This window comes from Narcine bancroftii, chromosome 3 (genome assembly GCF_036971445.1).
Source record: "Narcine bancroftii isolate sNarBan1 chromosome 3, sNarBan1.hap1, whole genome shotgun sequence".
In the NCBI taxonomy this organism is placed as follows: Eukaryota; Metazoa; Chordata; class Chondrichthyes; order Torpediniformes; family Narcinidae; genus Narcine; species Narcine bancroftii.
In genome coordinates this window covers 193126748-193143433 of record NC_091471.1, presented here as the reverse complement: position 1 = coordinate 193143433, position 16686 = coordinate 193126748, and the positions used below count along the sequence as shown (strand labels likewise).

The 16686-nt window shown below is 40.2% G+C and overlaps 1 protein-coding gene across 1 annotated transcript in view; it reads right to left on the bottom strand.

The window, feature by feature from the left end:
• Positions 1-16686, bottom strand: part of enpep (glutamyl aminopeptidase) — a 99588-nt gene that overhangs the window by 15136 nt on the left and 67766 nt on the right. The window contains exons 7-12 of the mRNA XM_069926185.1: positions 13030-13164; positions 10265-10330; positions 6899-6964; positions 6654-6805; positions 2936-3018; positions 180-307 (exon numbers count right to left, since the gene is read on the bottom strand). Of these exons, the coding sequence (XP_069782286.1) occupies positions 180-307; positions 2936-3018; positions 6654-6805; positions 6899-6964; positions 10265-10330; positions 13030-13164 (630 nt within the window). The remainder of the gene's footprint in view (positions 1-179; positions 308-2935; positions 3019-6653; positions 6806-6898; positions 6965-10264; positions 10331-13029; positions 13165-16686) is intronic.

Here is a 16686-nt window from a genome sequence, read left to right as displayed (position 1 = left end):
ATTCTTTGAAGGAACAATAATTGAGCAGAGTTCTTGGTTATTCCATGAGTTTCTCTCAAGTTTCCTCTATAGCAATGGTGATATTAACAGCCTTATCATAAATTTTGTGCCCCCTGGAGTTCCAGCTGTTTACATTTTGAAAGTTAAGATCAAAAGAAGTATAATCAAATCAATCTTACTGTATGGTTGTTTCTCAGTTGTTGGGTGATGTTATCCCAAGCTGATTCTTCATACTGCACTCGATAGAAGCCAATGTGGTCCATGTTTAACTTTTGGATGCCTGAAGGTGGCTGATTTGGTAACTTTTCTAAATATTTATGGCAAAAACAACCATTGTAAGAAAATGTCGACCTGGTTTCTTTGCACCACAAATAATTAGAAATCCTGCAAGTAAAAGAATCTCTAGGTTGTAAGTGATGGCATGTATATACTCCGATAATAAATCTGAAATTTGAAGTTTAATGCCATTTCTTTTTTTTTAAACTTTATTTATTCATTCAAAATACAGATAATAAGTAACATATATAACAATAAACTAAACATGAATATTTCATATATACATTAAAAAAAATAAAAAAAAATAGAACCCCCCTTTCAGCCAACTCTCCTAAGGAGAGCCATAAAGAATGGAAAAAAATAAATAAAAATTAAGCATACATAATAAGATCTAATCAATGTAAATCAAAATGTAAATATTCTGAATATAACAACCACTTATTAATAAAAAAACTATAATTATCACACGAAACATATGTGATTTTTCCATTATTAAACAATATTTCATCTCATTATGCCATCTATTAATATCAATCATATTCATATCTTTCCACATACTAGCAATACATTTTTTCACTACAGATAATGCTAAATATACAAAAGCAAGTTGAAATTTATCTAATCCCAGACCTTTCAGAGGTTGCAAATTACCCAATAAAAATACTGTCGGATCTAAAGGTATTTTAATCTTGTACAGGTATTCCAGAAACAATTGTACTTTCTTCCAAAAAGATTGTATGTATATATACATATACATGACCAAACCGCATAAAAAAAAGTTCCAACAGCATTACCACATCTAAAACACAAATCTGATTCATGAAAACCATATTTTTTAGCTTTTCAGGTGTTAAGTATAATTGATGTAAAAAAAATTATAATTAATCATTGCATAACGTGCATTTATGAGTCTAGTTACACTATCATAACAAATATCTGACCAATCATCCTCAGAAAAAAAAACAATTTCCGCTTCCCATTTACCTTTAGATTCATCCCAACCCTTTTTATCCGTACCATCCTGTAATATTTGATACATAACTGAAATATAAACCCTTCTCTGGTACCTTCATAAGAAAAGTCTCAAATTTAGTCATTTCAGGTAAAATCATCTCTCTACCAAACACATGTTTTACCAAAGATCAAATCTGATAATAAAGAAACAAAGAATTCTTATCAATACCATAAATGTCCCTCATTTGATCAAAAAATAAAAATTTACCTTCTTTAAAACAATCTCCCAAATTTTCCACACCTTTAAATCTCCAATATAATAAACTTCGATTATGTATTGAAAAAGAAATAAGTTGATTATTATACAACGGAGTCGAGGCCAACAATTCACCACTAGAACCTATCATTTTCTTTTTCTTTGTCCATAACTTCATTAAATGTTTTAATAAAGGCACATTATGTTGCTGTAACAAATTTAATGTATTTCAAATTCAAAAATATTTGCCTTCTCAATTTTGGCCCAACTAAACTTTAATGCCATTTCCAAAATAAGTAGGCCCATTAATGAAGAAAAGAGCTGAAGGAAGGGAAGGGGTGGGGAGCTGGAGGTAGAGAAATAGCAGGATGAGGGAAGACAAAAAACAGGGGCAGGAGATTAAGTAAGAGAAATTGGATGTTGGATATTGAGTGTTGGTGGGAGAAGAACACAGAGGGTGGAAGGTAACCTTAACTTTGAAAGTTCAAGTTTCACCCCACTGGGTTGTAAGCTACTCAAATGGAGTACGCGATAGTGCTCTTCTAAATGCATTTTGACTCTACGTAGGAATGGAGAAGGCGGAGGGCAGACAGGTCAGTGTAGGGGTGGGAAAGAAACTTTAATGACCATTGAGGATAAGCGTTACTGCTCCACAAAATAGCCTTCAAATGTTAAAAGCAGTATGGACATTTTGTGCTCAATACTGAGTGCTTTGAAGTTTTTCACCTCCACTTGTGTAATATTACCTACATGGAAATAATTCGGTGTTTAATCCTTCCAAGCTCCTCAACATTAGATGAATGAATGGCAGATGTGTTGTTAAAATAAAGGGTAGAAAAATCAATATTTTATCCAATTCAGGTACCTTTGCTTGTCCAGGATTTTACAATCATGCAGAGTTTGGTCACAGAAATTACCTTGTTCCAGTCATCACCATCATGGATTACTTCGACAGAAGTAGACCGATACAAGGTGACTTCATGTTCAATGAGATGAACAAAGTGAGTGCAATTTTCATGATACCAAGGGTCATTTTATAGGGAAAAGGCTCCTTTCTTGTGAATTTGGACCGGCAACACGTTTAGATTTCCTTGGGATGGAATTTCATTTTGGTGCCTATTGAAGATGGATGTTCGCTGTAGAAGTTACAGGACTATAATTTCCAGTACCTCCTATCTATCATTTGCTTTCATTTCAAATATATGTATTTTTTAAATTTAGAGATCTAGTGTGGTAACAAGCCCTTCCTGTCCACGAGCCTGTGTCACCCCATTTTGGAGGGTGGAAGGAAACCAGATCACCTGGAGAAAACTCGTGCAATCATGGGGAGAACATGTAAACTCTGGACAGAAAGCATCAGATCCGGGTCGCAGGCACTGTAATAGCGTGTCACTTACGCTGCTGTGCTGCCCTTTTCAAATTTTATCAGAGTCCCACCTTTATTCATACCTGTTGGATTTGACAAGTTGAAAAATAAATTCTGAGGTGTTCCACCTAGAATATGCCACTGTATGGGAATGTTCCATTGATACCTAAAATTAAAGAAAAGGATTCATTTTTAAAAATTGTACTATTTTGCTATAGTGTTTTACATTGTCCGAGAGCCATGCACTCAGTTCCTTCTCATTCCATTACCATAGTACAGAAATAAAAACTAGATTTTCTGAAAAGAAGCAAATCCAACTAGGAATGAGAATAACATCACCATACAAACAAGAGTGAAGAAATGATGATTGTGAATCTCATCCAAAGCACGTTCTCATCCTCTTTGACATTTCTGACTGTGAACTGGTCAAGTTTATTGTCCTCTGATTGCTCGTACAACCCAACGAAACAGTGTTCTCTGGTCCTCAGTGTAAAAGAGACAAGACAAGTATTCTTATATACAAATAAATACCGTTTTCAGAATATGAGAGCTTGAATGGTTAGTGTGAGCAGTTCCTTTGGTCGTTCAGCATTCTCAGTGCTAGTGGTAAGAGGCTGTTCCTCAGCCTGGTGGTGCTGGCTCTAATACTTCTGTATCTCCTTCCCAACAGGAGCAGCCGAAAGATACTGTGTGTGAGGTGGTAGGGGTCCTCAATGATTTTTGTGTGCCCTCTTCAGACAATGATTCTGGTAGATCATGCTGAATTGGGGGGTGGGGTGGGGGGAGGGGAGATTGGGAAGAGGTTGGGGGCACAGTGGACAGGAGAGAGGGAGACTCCAGTGATCCTCTCTGCTGCTCTTATGGTCCTGTGGATTTCTCTGGAGCAACTGTACCACAATGTGATGCAGCCGGCCATGATACTTTCAAGAGAGCTCCTGTAGAAGACTGATATAATGGTGACCGGTAGCCTTGCCTGCTTCAGTCTTGTCAGGAAGCGTCATCATTGCTACACTTCCCTGATTTTTTTAAAATTTGGAGATACAGCATAACAGGCCTTTCCAGTCCACACCATGTGTTCTGAAACTCAGGGTTGTGGTGATACGACCACTAGTCTACTGCAGGGGGCAATCTCTGTACCTGCAGGAAGACCACTTAAGGGGCTGACTCCACCTGGCCGGCTGTCAATTAGTCGACCTGAATATAAACCTGAGCTGGCCCCTCCTGAGGCAGTCACACGGGGAACCACCAAAGCTTGAACTGGTGTTCAGACTTTTACTGGAATAAAGCCTGTTGTACAGTCTTTTGAGTTTTGTGCTTGCTTGCTGCTACCTCAGTGCACCACAAGTGTCCACTTCATTAAACATCTTTTATTACTGAATAATGTAGAATGGACTGCCAAAGCAGACCAAGCTGTTTTAAAAATGTTTTTTCAAGATGCCGCATAGGAACAAGCCCTTCTGGGCCATGGAGCCATGCCATCAATGAACCTTAAAACCCCATACTTTTTGAAGGCTAGGAGGAAACCGACAGACAGTGCTGGATTTGAGCCCAGGTTACTAGTGTAATTGCATTGTGTTAACTACTACACTAACTGTGATGCAACCATTGCATTGTTTGTACTGTATGTATTGTATGAGCTGGCCCACCCCCTGAAGCTGTGACTCCTCCCTCCTGAAAATCCCTATAAAAGCTGTTACGCTAAAACTCCTCCCTCAGTACCTGCCTTGGAACCGGGCCAGCAATACGCGAGATGTGTTGACGTCTTAAGGTGAATAAAGTCTATTAATTACAACTCTCTGTCGATCGATACCGCTACGCTAAGAGTGCCAGCTATTTTGAGGGTGATTATTTTGGGTTCAAGAGCCAGTAATGGCCTCAAAACAAGGCCAGTAGCTTTACCAATATATTAATCCCAGCAAAGTACATAACCTAGTTTAAAACCCTTCAGCCTTTCCCTCCAACCAACTGCTATCAGCAGCACCCAATTTTACATTTTATGTTGGAATGAGCAAAATGTCACATTGGACAAGTGCACTTTAACCTGAGATTCTCCCGAATGTAAGTATTTAACCTTTTAGTTATACAGAGTGTTTTAGGGAATATTGATCAGTTGCATTTCAAGCATAAAATCATTTTGGGCAGTAGCAGAATGGCCACTGTTAAGAAAGAATTTCATGACTCTAAGTCCTGTGCATGTATTTTTGCAGAGATCATGGAGCATTGGGGGAAATTAACACTTTAAAATGTAGGTCATGTAGGTAAACTGATGTGGATAATAGAGGTGAATCCCTATCCTGCGTTCCTATCAAGGTAACGCTACGTGTCCCAACCCCTTGATAGTATGGACACGGCTCTAACTAACTGGCTCGGAACTCACCCCAACCCAATACTTATGGGCCATGAGGAGTCAAGAGAGAGTGCAAAAAAAAGCATGGTCCTTTATAATCCTGCAGCAGGTATGGGGAGGCCAATCACTTGGGGGCAAGCTGGGCCCTGTTGATTGCTGTAACCAATGGCTTGAAGCCAAGTGCAGGGACTTGTCAGGGGTCAGCCCAGGTGATTCACCTGGGCCAATTAGGTGAAGGTCAGGGCCAAATCCAGGCATCCAGCCAGGAGCCCAGTACCTGGTAATTTCAATGGGCCAATCACAAGAGTCATCTTGTTGGCTTGGAGTGAGTCCGGCCTTGATTGGCATGCGATGTGTCCTCTGAATAGGAGCCCAGCAGTGCCACCTTGTGGTGGCCACAATCTCTTCATCATAAAAGACAATTAAGATTAACCTTGGTAAAAGTGCATCCACATTGTACACAGGCACAGCATGGTGTGTAAATAAGGTCTGACCAGCATTTTAATTGGGAAAATTCACTACACATCTTACTGCAATGAAGATAATTGTAAATTGTGTGAGCATGAAACATGTAAAGAATGATATTATCATTTCCAACAGGTGGTTCAATCTATTTTAAATCCTGATCACAGTTGAACAACATCCCAAAATTGTTAGAAATGAGTAACCACCCATTTCCCTGACTATGCCATTTCTTCATCACCAGTAATGGGGATGAGCAATCTGAAATAAACACAGTAAATATCAGAAACGCTCACCAGGTCAGACAGCACCTTTGGCAAGAGAAAATGATTTCAGGCTGAATACTGTTTGTCAGAACTGGGAAAGGAAGGGAGTACACAAACATGCTGGAGATACTCAGCAGGCCACATAGCATCAATCCAACATTTTGGATCTGGGCCCTTAGTCAGGCACAACCAAAATCAGGCAGGCACCCCAATAAAAAGTTGGAGGGAGGAGGAGAGTATGGTAGAAGGGCAGGAGAACGAACACAGGCTAACACATGAAAGGTGAATAAAGGTGTGGTGGTATGTCGTGCATGATGTCATTACACCACTAGGGCACCAGGTGGCTCACCTGGTGACCTTGTATTTAAGCCCCGGGGAATCCCTTTCCCCTCATTCTGGCCTAGGCTTGTACAAAGGCAAGACCAAGGCCTCAAAGCCTAGCTGTATACCAGTCTATTAAAACAAGTGTTTTACCTGCACTCTGCCTCATGGGGTTAGATTCTGGTAGCCTACAAAAGGTGGGAAGGTAGAAGAGAAAATTAAAAAAAAACTGAAAAGTGATGGGGTAGAGGAAAAGGAAGGGAAGGGGGTGCAGAACTGGAGGAAAGGAGAAAGAGAGAGAGTTGGTTTAAATTGAACTAATGTATATTTGAAACACACTGAGATTATAAATTAGTGTTCTGATCAGTCAAAACAAATTTGTTATAAACTTAAAAGATATCTTACTTCAGAGGTGAAGGAGGTTGAGTTGCATTTGCGTTTGGATCCAGCAAGAAGCGTTTCTGTGTGAGAATTCCATTGGAATCAACATTTAGCACAGGGAAACCCATTTGTTGTGTCCACGTATCCATCACTTCTTTTACTGGCAGACCACTGGCCTAGGGATGAAATAAAAAGAAGCATTTCTACCTATTGAGATGGACAGAATCAGCAAGAAAAAATTTCTTAAAAGGCGTGCGAAGCTCACTTACCTGAGCCAAGGCTTTCCAGAAGTCATCTGTTTTGGCATTTTGAAACTGATGATCACGGAGGTATTTCTGAAGGTAGAATATAGCATTTAATTCATCCTCTTTATTATTGTTCCACTTTACTCAGACAAATACTGTTTCTTTTCTCTTTCACCATAAAAAAAAATGGTGGCACTGACAGGCCTGCTGTAACAGCCATAGACTGCGTAAAGGCTTTAAGTGACCTGTTAAAGGAGCTGATGGTGATTTTTATTTTAAAAATCCTGCAATTGCAGGGTCTGGGCCCAAGATGACAGTTCATATGATTGGCAGCAGCCTTGAGGGGTTGCAGACTCCGAGGAAGCAGAAGACTGGCACAGGGCAACAGTAACAAGGAGTACACTCCCTGTTCGAGAAGGAGAAGCAGAGGAGATGACCCTACGTGACGGTGACCAAGGCAGCGGATCAGCAAGGGGCTCTGTAACTGAAGAACACACGGGTGGTGGGCAGTTGGTGACACAACGCGGGGAACCCATGCAGGCTGAAGGTTGCTGGTGTCTGTGGTCAAGGGACTTGTACAAGGCTGTGGGCTGATGGGGACTAGCTCTTGACTGGCTGAAAGGATACCAGGTATTGAAACAGAGATGCACGAGGATGCCAAGGGAGATTAAGACTTCCTGAACATGTCGGAGATACGGATCTGGAGCTTGGGTTGTTGATGGTCAGATTGGAGTCTGTGTGGCTGCAGAGGCGAGTCCACAGACTTTCAATGACTCTGAGGGGACTCTCTTTTTTCTACTGATGGCAAATCTGTCTGACTTACAGCAGACTAAAGCAAATTTTGAGCAATATTACAGCTGTTTTAATGCATGGAAATAAAGGTATCTTGAATCCCCTTCATGTTCCAAATTATTCACAGCCCAAATAATGAGACCTAAGCCAAAATTGCATGGATGATGCTTGTGCACATCTGCTGTTTGTCTTTTGGTGCCAGTTAGAGAATAATTGAACAGTTGAATGCACCACTAGAGGAATATCTGCACAGACATTGATGCAATGAAAACTTCTGAATGAAAACAGGTGACAGAGGTATGTGTGGGGGAGCACTTTGGGTCCAGTGATTATAGTACCATTAGTTTCAAGGTAATTATGGAAAAGGATAGAGTTGAAGTTTTTGAGTGGGGAAAAGCTAGGTTTGAGGAGACGCGCAAGGATTTACAAGGGGTGGATTGGGACTATTTTTTTTCTGGGAAGGATGTAATAGAGGTCTTTTAAAGGAGAGATTTTAAGGGTACAAAATCTTTATATACCCTATTAGATTAAAAGGTAAGGTCATAAGTTTGAGAGAGCCATGGTTCTCAAGGGATATTGAAAACTTGGTTTGAAAAAAGATGGAGTACTACAATAAATATAAGAAACAGGGAAAAAAGAGATGTTTGGGTACTATATTGAATGTAAAAATAATCTTAAGAAAGAAATTAGAAAAGCTAAAAGAAGATATGAGGTGGCTATAGCAATCAGAGTGAAAATAAATCCAAAGGGGTTCTACAAATAAGTAAAGAGCAAAAGGAAAGTGAGAGATAAAACTGATCCAATAAAGAATCAGAAAGGACAAATGTGTGAGGAGCCAAAAGAGATGGGGGAGGTCTTGAACAATTTCTTTTCCTCAGTATTTACTGAGGAGATGGATATTGATCTGTGCAGGATAAAGGAAGCAAAGGGGGTATATATGGAGATTCTAGTGATTAAGAAAGAGGTAGTACTGGAGCTTTTGAAACATATAAAGGTGGATAAGTCACCAGATCCTGACAAGATTTTCCCCAGGACGTTGAGAGAAGTGAGTGAGGAAATAGTGGAGACTCTGGCAGTGATTTTTCAAATGTCATTAGAGACGGGTATAGTGCCGGAGGATTGGCATGTTGTGCATGTGGTTCCTTTGTTTAAAAAGGGTTCGAGGAGCAAGCCTAGCAATTATCGGCCTGTAAGTTTGACGTCTGTGGTAGGTAAATTGATGGAAATTGTTCTTAGAGATAGTATATATAAGTATATGGAGGGACAGGGTGTGATCAGGGACACTCAACATGGATTTGTGCGTGGAAGGTGGTGTTTGACCAATCTTGTTGAATTTTTTTGAAGAGGTGACTAGGAATGTTGATAAGGGTAGAGCAGTGGATGTTGTCTATATGGACTTCAGTATTCAACTGATAAGGTTCCGCACGGGAGATTAGTTAGGAAGGCTAAGTCCTTGGGTATTAATTTGGAGATATTCAAATGAATTCAACAGTGACTGGAAGGAAGGTACTAGAGAGTAGTAGTAGATAATTGTTTGTCAGGATGGAGGCCGGTGACAAGCGGTGTACCTCAGTGTTCGGTATTGGGACCGTTGCAGTTTGTCATATATATTAATGATCTGGAGGATGGGGTGGTAAATTGGATTAGTAAATATGCAGATGATACTAAAATAGGGGGAATTGTGGATGATGAAGAGGGCTTTCAAAGATTGCAGAGGGATTTAAACTACTTAGAGGAGTGGGGAGAAAGATGGCAGATGGAGTTTAATGCTGATAAGTGTGAGGTGCTTCATTTTGGAAAGAATAATCAAAGCAAGACATATGTGGTAAATGGGAGGGCATTGAAGAATGCAGTGGAGCAGAAAGATCTAGGAATAATGGTTCATTGTTCCCTGAAGGTAGGAGCGCATGTGGATAGGGTGGTGAAGAAGGCCTTTAGTATGCTTGCCTATATAAATCAGTTTATAGAATATAGGAGTTGGGAAGTAATGATGAAACTGTACAAGGCATTGGTAAGGCCAAATTTAGAGTACTGTGTGCAGTTCTGGTCACTGATTTATAGGAAGGATATTAACAAGATAGAGAGAGAGTGCAGAGAAGATTTACAAAAATGTTGCCTGGGTATAGTATTTGGAATACAAGGAAAGATTGAGCAAATTAGGACTTTATTCCTTGGAACATAGAAGGCTGAGAGGGGATTTGATAGAGGTGTTTAAGATAATGAGAGGGATAGATAGAGTTGATGTGGAAAGGCTTTTCCCATTGAGAGTAGGAGAGATGGATACAAGAAGTCATGGGTTGAGAGTTGATGGGCAAAGGTTTAGGAGTATCATGAGGCGAACTTCTTTACTCAGAGAGTGGTTACTGTGTGGAATGGGCTTCCGGGAAAGGTGGTGGAGGCAAGGTCAATTTTGTCATTTAAGAAAGAGTTGGATAAGTATATGGATGGGAGGGGGATGGAGGGATATGGGCAGAGTGTTGGTAAGTGGGATTAGAGGAGGGTACTTCGATCAGTATGGACTAGAAGGGCCAAATTGGCCTGTTTCCATGCTGTAATTATAATATGGTTATATAAACTAATGAACTAAAAATCTTGTACCTGGCATCCCTTTTGAAAAGTGTCTGGAGTTATCCAGTTACGTAACATACGCAGAATCGACGCACCCTGTAACCAGAAGTACATGAGATATAAAAACAATATTATCACTGAATCTCTGTATACATTACAATCATAAATACAGTTTGGGACAAATATATTATTTTTGTTTATTTATCCCTGTGCTCCAATTTTCAATTTGCAATCAAACAATTTACATGGGATTAAAATGCACTTTCCTTATTTTATTCAAGGTTATTTTGTATACATTTTGGTGAGACCATGTAGAAATTACAGCACTTTTTATACATAGTTCCCTCATTTCAGGGCACCATAATATTTGAGGTAGAGCAATGGTACAGCATGTACATTAAGTAGTGATGCTTAGTACTTTGTTGCTTATCCATTGCATGCAATGGCTGAAGTCTGTGATTCACAACAAGAGCACTGGATGCAGAAGATGACTCCCATAGATTGATAAATGAAGCATTGCTTCACTTGGAAGGACTGTTTGGTGCCTGAATGGTGGTGAGGGAGGAGGTGTGGGTGCAAGTGTGGCACTTCCTGTGGTCACAGGGATAGGTATCAAGTGGGTGATTGGTAGGAAGGGATAAGTTGACGAGGAAGTCATGGAAGCTGCAGAGGGGAAGACGTGTCCGGTGGTGGAATCATATTGTAGGTTATGGAGATTACAGAAGATGATATGTGGGGTAGTAGAGGGGGCCAGGTCAGATGTGTGAGAAGTGGAGGAGATGCGGTAAAGGCTGAGCTGCTGGCGATAGAGGGGAAGCCATATTTTTTTGAAGAATGGGGAGATCTTGGATGATCGGGAATGGAAGACCTAATCTTGGGAGCAAATGTGACAGAAACAGAGAAATCAAGAGAAAGGAATAGAATCCTTACAGGAGACAGGGTATGAAGTAGTGTAGTCAAGGTAGTTGTGGGATTTGGTAAGTTGGTAGCAAGTGCCCATAGAAATTTTATCTCCTGAAATGGAGACAGAGAGATCAAGAAAGGGGAGTGTGTCAGTGGAGGTGGGCCAAGTGAATTAGAGGCTACCAGCAACAAAGTGAATAAAGTTGACAAGCTCATCATGGGTGCTTGAGGCAGCCAGGTTGGCAGGCTCATCACTGTGTATGCAAATTTTTATGTTTCACTCTCTTAATCAGATGTTCAGAATCCTTGAACAAATTACAGATTAACACTAGTATTTTCACATGGAAACTTCAGTACATTAATACATTGCCACAAGTTATTGAGACAAAAGGAAGGAAAAGGTAAAATATGTAGGAAATTAATGGAGATTACTCTTGAGATTTTTTACTTTTCCTTCTAAATTCAATTATGGTCCCATATAATTTGAAAAGTCTAAAGTAACCAACTCTACACACTTCTTATAATCTTCAGTGTACCCGAGGAAGTCCTCCTATTTCTGTTTAACATACAGTCTTAAGTTCCAATATACACTGATATCACCCAGATTTGCTTCACCTTTTTTGTCTGTCAGTATCCAATACTGGATGAAGAGAAATAACGAGATGCAGAGCCTCCCTTTCCCTATACATTTTGTGTCTTCCAGTCCTGCAATATTCTGGAACATCTGTTCTTCTCCAATTTTAGACTTGGTAAATGAAGGCTTCAGCTCTGACATTTGCTTTGAGAAAGCTCTCTACAATTCTATATCTTTCGTTTTCTCATATTCTTCCTGCAATCTATTAATTTGATTCAGCTTCTGTCACAAAATCTCTTCATGTAGTTCAGCATCAATTCATTGTTTGACAATAATCCAGTGAAGCTTTTTTAATGAATTTTGCAACTTTAAGAGTACCAAACAAATCAAAGTTGTTGATTTAAAATGGCACATCAGCTCACTGCACCCCACCTGTTATGCTCATATTAAACTCACCTGAGGTCTACTCAAATAAATCAATGCCTTACCAAAAACCCAGCCAGTGCAGATCAATGCATTAACTATATATCCAGCAACCTCGGCTCTACTCAATGTTGGTTGTATGAAGGCAGAAAATTGCGCTTACACCAATTACTGTGGTTTTGTCTGATTTCCCTTGTTATTCAAGCATATTGATCTGAATTAGATAATTTAGGGTATTGCTTTCTTTTGGATATCATACCTTTATGAGGTTGGACAAAAAACAAAGCTACTTAAATTAGATATTTGAAGACTACATTTGATGTGGTAAAAATAATATTTGCAAATGAATATGTTTTAATTCAAAAGATAAACAATTCTCATTGGAGGCCATAGCAAATTATTACGCTCCAAGGAGGCCATTATTCACTTCCAAATTTTATAGTCTGCAAAGCAAGTTTGATTGCAGCATTGCTTCCTCTATCTGTTAATTATATCAACTTATTTCACTATCTCTAACAAACCGTTAACATGTATAAAGTGATGCAATTATAGAGATAGAAGCAAGTAATAATTCATCCTCAAGGTTTTCTCAAATGCAGTGGTCCCTTTTAATAGTCAGGTTTTAAATACACTGTACTTAGAATGGTGTTGCACAATATTACTGAGAAGGGCATTACTGTACCATATGATCTAAATTAAATCATTAATCTTCAAAATAGTAAATTTCATGTGTTGATGAAATCCTTGCAATTGGTTCTCAACAGCATTTTTATTCCATAGTTTCTAAATCATTCAGTAAATGAAAATTCATGTAAAATAATTCAGCATTATTTTGGATGCCTCTCAAAACTGTGCTGTAGAAGAGGTCTAATCTGTAAAGAACTACTGTTCTTACCTTGCTATATGATATGCCATCAAATACAGAGGTAATTTCTGCTGGGGTTGATACATTAACAATGATTGGATGGGAGGACAGCAAAGCATCGTCAGCCATTACAGGCAAAACTTCATCTGTAAGAATCTGATCTATCTAAAAGGTAATATCAGAGTTGTTATGGATCAAATTTATTTTATCAGAGAATTACAGAAATATACAGCATAGAACAAAACCATTTGGCTTATGATGCTTTTATTCCAGCAAATATTCTTTAAGGCAAGATTGGATGATGTCTGTAACTTTTAACAACTGATGCTAAGCAGTAAATAATTTAAATAAAATTTCAATAGTTACATTACTTATATAAATATTAAATTGGTAATTGATAGAATTTAATTCAGTGAAATACAACTTTATAAACAGTGGCTGTGGTAACTCACACTATTTCAGTTATGTTATGCAGGACAAGATGTTAATATCCCTTATTACACTTCTGAGACTTGCTGCCGAGACTCTGCGGGGTAGTCAAGTGAGTGGTGGCATCTTCTGGGTTATCGAGGAGGTGCCCTCCTTCCTCAGTGTTTTGCTGATAAACCCATGACACCTCTGATGGGTTCAGCAGTGAATCCCAACATCCCATTCACTCACTTGGGGGCGAGATGGAATCCTCCTCCAGAGCTACTGACTACACTCTTCAGCAGCTCTGGAGAGACCTTTGCTTGTTGGTGGATCTTTCCTCACACTCCCAGATCCCGATGTCGACGTGGCTACAAATCCTCTGCAGCCTACTTCAACTGGTCAGACCCTTGCCTTCCAGCCACATTGCTGCACTACAGCTGCAAGCTCAGTGTACCTCAGTTTCTTGTGCTCATAGGCCTCCTTCACTGTATCCTCCCAGGGCACTGTAAACTCGATTACATCAATGAGATGGAGTGAAGCCGATCACAGCCCAAAGTCTGATCTGAGGTGGGTTTCCGCAATTTCATTTGGGAAGCAGAGCCTCTGGCCAAAGTCTACCACCATCTTCCAATCATGTGCCCTGCCTAACCACCCAGAGTCTGATCTTGATGTGGCGATTCCGGCTTGACCCTCACCTTCCCAGACAAATGCTGTTAATGGCCAGTGGGATGAAGGGGGAGGTAGAACATTGACACTTATCTGCTGATTTTCCAGCACTGCTACTAGACTCTGTAGCACCTGGTTGTAATGCCAAGCATATCAGCCCTGAATGAATGTTTTAGTGTTGCTCAAATCAGGCAGAGGGAGCATGGCTGAGATTCATGGCTGACGGCAGGACATCTTATGTAGCCCTAATGGTGAAGTTTACTCTGAATGTCTCCATGTCCCACAGTTCTTTCCAGGAGATCTTCCTATTCTCTACCCCCTCCCATCTTGTACATTTCCCTTGCCCTGCCTGAGCGACAGCCTTTGCGAACCTTGCCACCTCCTCCTGCCGACGTATCTCCTCCACCACAAGCCTGCGTCTCTGAGACAGAGCAGACTTGTTCCCGGCTGGTGTACTGGCCCCAAGACCAAGACCATTCCTCCCTTGCTGCACTCAGCCCATGAAGTCCCTATGCTTGAGTGCTGCCTTTGCTTGCTTAGTTGCTTCTGATGGAATCCATTTCCTCTCAGTAGCCAGGATAATGGCAGCTTGAGCTATAAATATATCACTCGCCTCTGTTAACATCATCTCCAGAGTTTCTTTGGTGCACAGATTCTCCTCTAAAAGACTGGAAATGGGTAGCTCTAGGACTCCTTTGGCATAGAGCCCTATGCTGCTAGGGCACCTGGAAAGACCAAGCCACTTCCTTACGTGAGATGATCAATCTCTCCAGCTTTTCCACATTTGAGACTGGAACTTCATGGAGGGTTAGCAGCCACATGAGGTGTAGAAAGGGCCAAAACTGCATATATCAGAGTTACATCTTTCCAGGTAGTGTGGTTCTGTCAATGCACTTAAGGAAACTGATGGCATCTTTCCTGAGCTGATGTATTTGCTCTGTATCTTTGAGGGATGTTATGCCACCGAGCTAAACTTTTCACTGGTTTCTCAAAGACTGTTGGAATCATCTCATTGTCCATGTAGAAGCGTTGGTCTACCAGCTTCCCCTTGACAATGGAGATGCTTCTGGACTTGCTCAGCTTGGTCTTCATCCAAGCCTGCTCGATGTTCTAGCACTATTCAAGCTGGTGACACTTAAAAGCCTTTGGTATTTCACCACAGTGGTCTAAGTAAATTTCAGTAATTCTGATCCACCACTTCACCATTTGAGGTAAATAAGCTGAAAAATTTTTAATTTTATTTTTCATTCACTCATTGTTATTTTGTTTTTCCTCAAAATATACATTATTTACCGATTTCCCCCCACCCAACTTCTGAAGCATATGGAGTTTGTAGGTTAATTGGTGTATTTGGGGGGACAATGGCTCATGGGCTGGATGGTGCTATTACTGCGATGTATCTCCAAATTAAAATTATTATTCCCATTAAACCCACTCTGAAGGCAATGAGTGTTGACTGAGACTCCATCTGTGCAATAAAAAAAAACGTCAGGGAAGGCACTTCTCACCATCAACGAAGCAGCTTCTTGGTGCTTGTTTGAAAGTTCTGGTGATGAGATATGGGGTCAAATACCTCAAATTGAGTCAGTACAGAAGTGCAGCTGATGCCAAAGACCCAGGTTCAATCCTGACCTCAAGAGCTGTCTGGAGAGAATTTGAATCTTTTCCCAAGACACATTGGTCTCCTCTGGGTGCTTGGAATTTCAGCTACATTCCAAATTCATGAGGTTTGTAGATTAATTGGCCACAGCAAATTGCCTCAAGTGTGGAGGTGAGCAGTAGAATCTGGGGGTAGCTGAGAATGAGGGGAATATGAAAAATGGGATCAATATAGGTTAATGTAAATGGATACTGATGGTCAGTAGCATTCAGTGGCCAAAGGGCCCCTTTCTTCACTGTATGACTGCATGACATGACTTCACTTGCCTGCTAGAGAAAGAGTCAGACAAGATTCACCATCTTCCTTTCCTGCAGGAATTGAGGACAATCCATTGCTAGGCTGAGCTGCAGTTAAAGATGTTCTTCTGCAATATGGCACAATCTAAATCAAAGAATTTTCTACAGCATCACAGCCAGGCCCATCCTCCACTACACTAAGGATAGGTAGATCCTCACCATATCATGGTGCATCATGCTTGGCTACCAAAATCTATGTGTAGCTTGATGCTGTCACACAAACCTATCTATCAGGCCAGCTTTAGGTATATTTTTCATGCTTTTTGTGAAGATTTCCCATCATACCTTTCGAGACACAATCCAGTTTCAGCCTCAAGGTGGCTTTAGTAAGTGCTACAGGCCAAAAGTCAAATGCAAGTTACATCAAGTGCAATGCGCAGCAACCAAAGCACTCTGTACCTGATGAGAAGATTCATTCCCACAATTCAGAGGAATTTCCAGCTTACCAATGGCCATAGATACCATTGAATTCAATCAACCCTAATATCTCGTCAAACTACAATGGAGGTCTTTAATCACACTCCTACTTTGTTATCTCCATATAAAATCAATTTAACTGAGTTAAATCACTGACATTTCTAATATAGTGGGAACAGGAAATTTCACAGAGTATATATCCCACAATGAAATTTCAGAGCTGTTATGATAAACTAG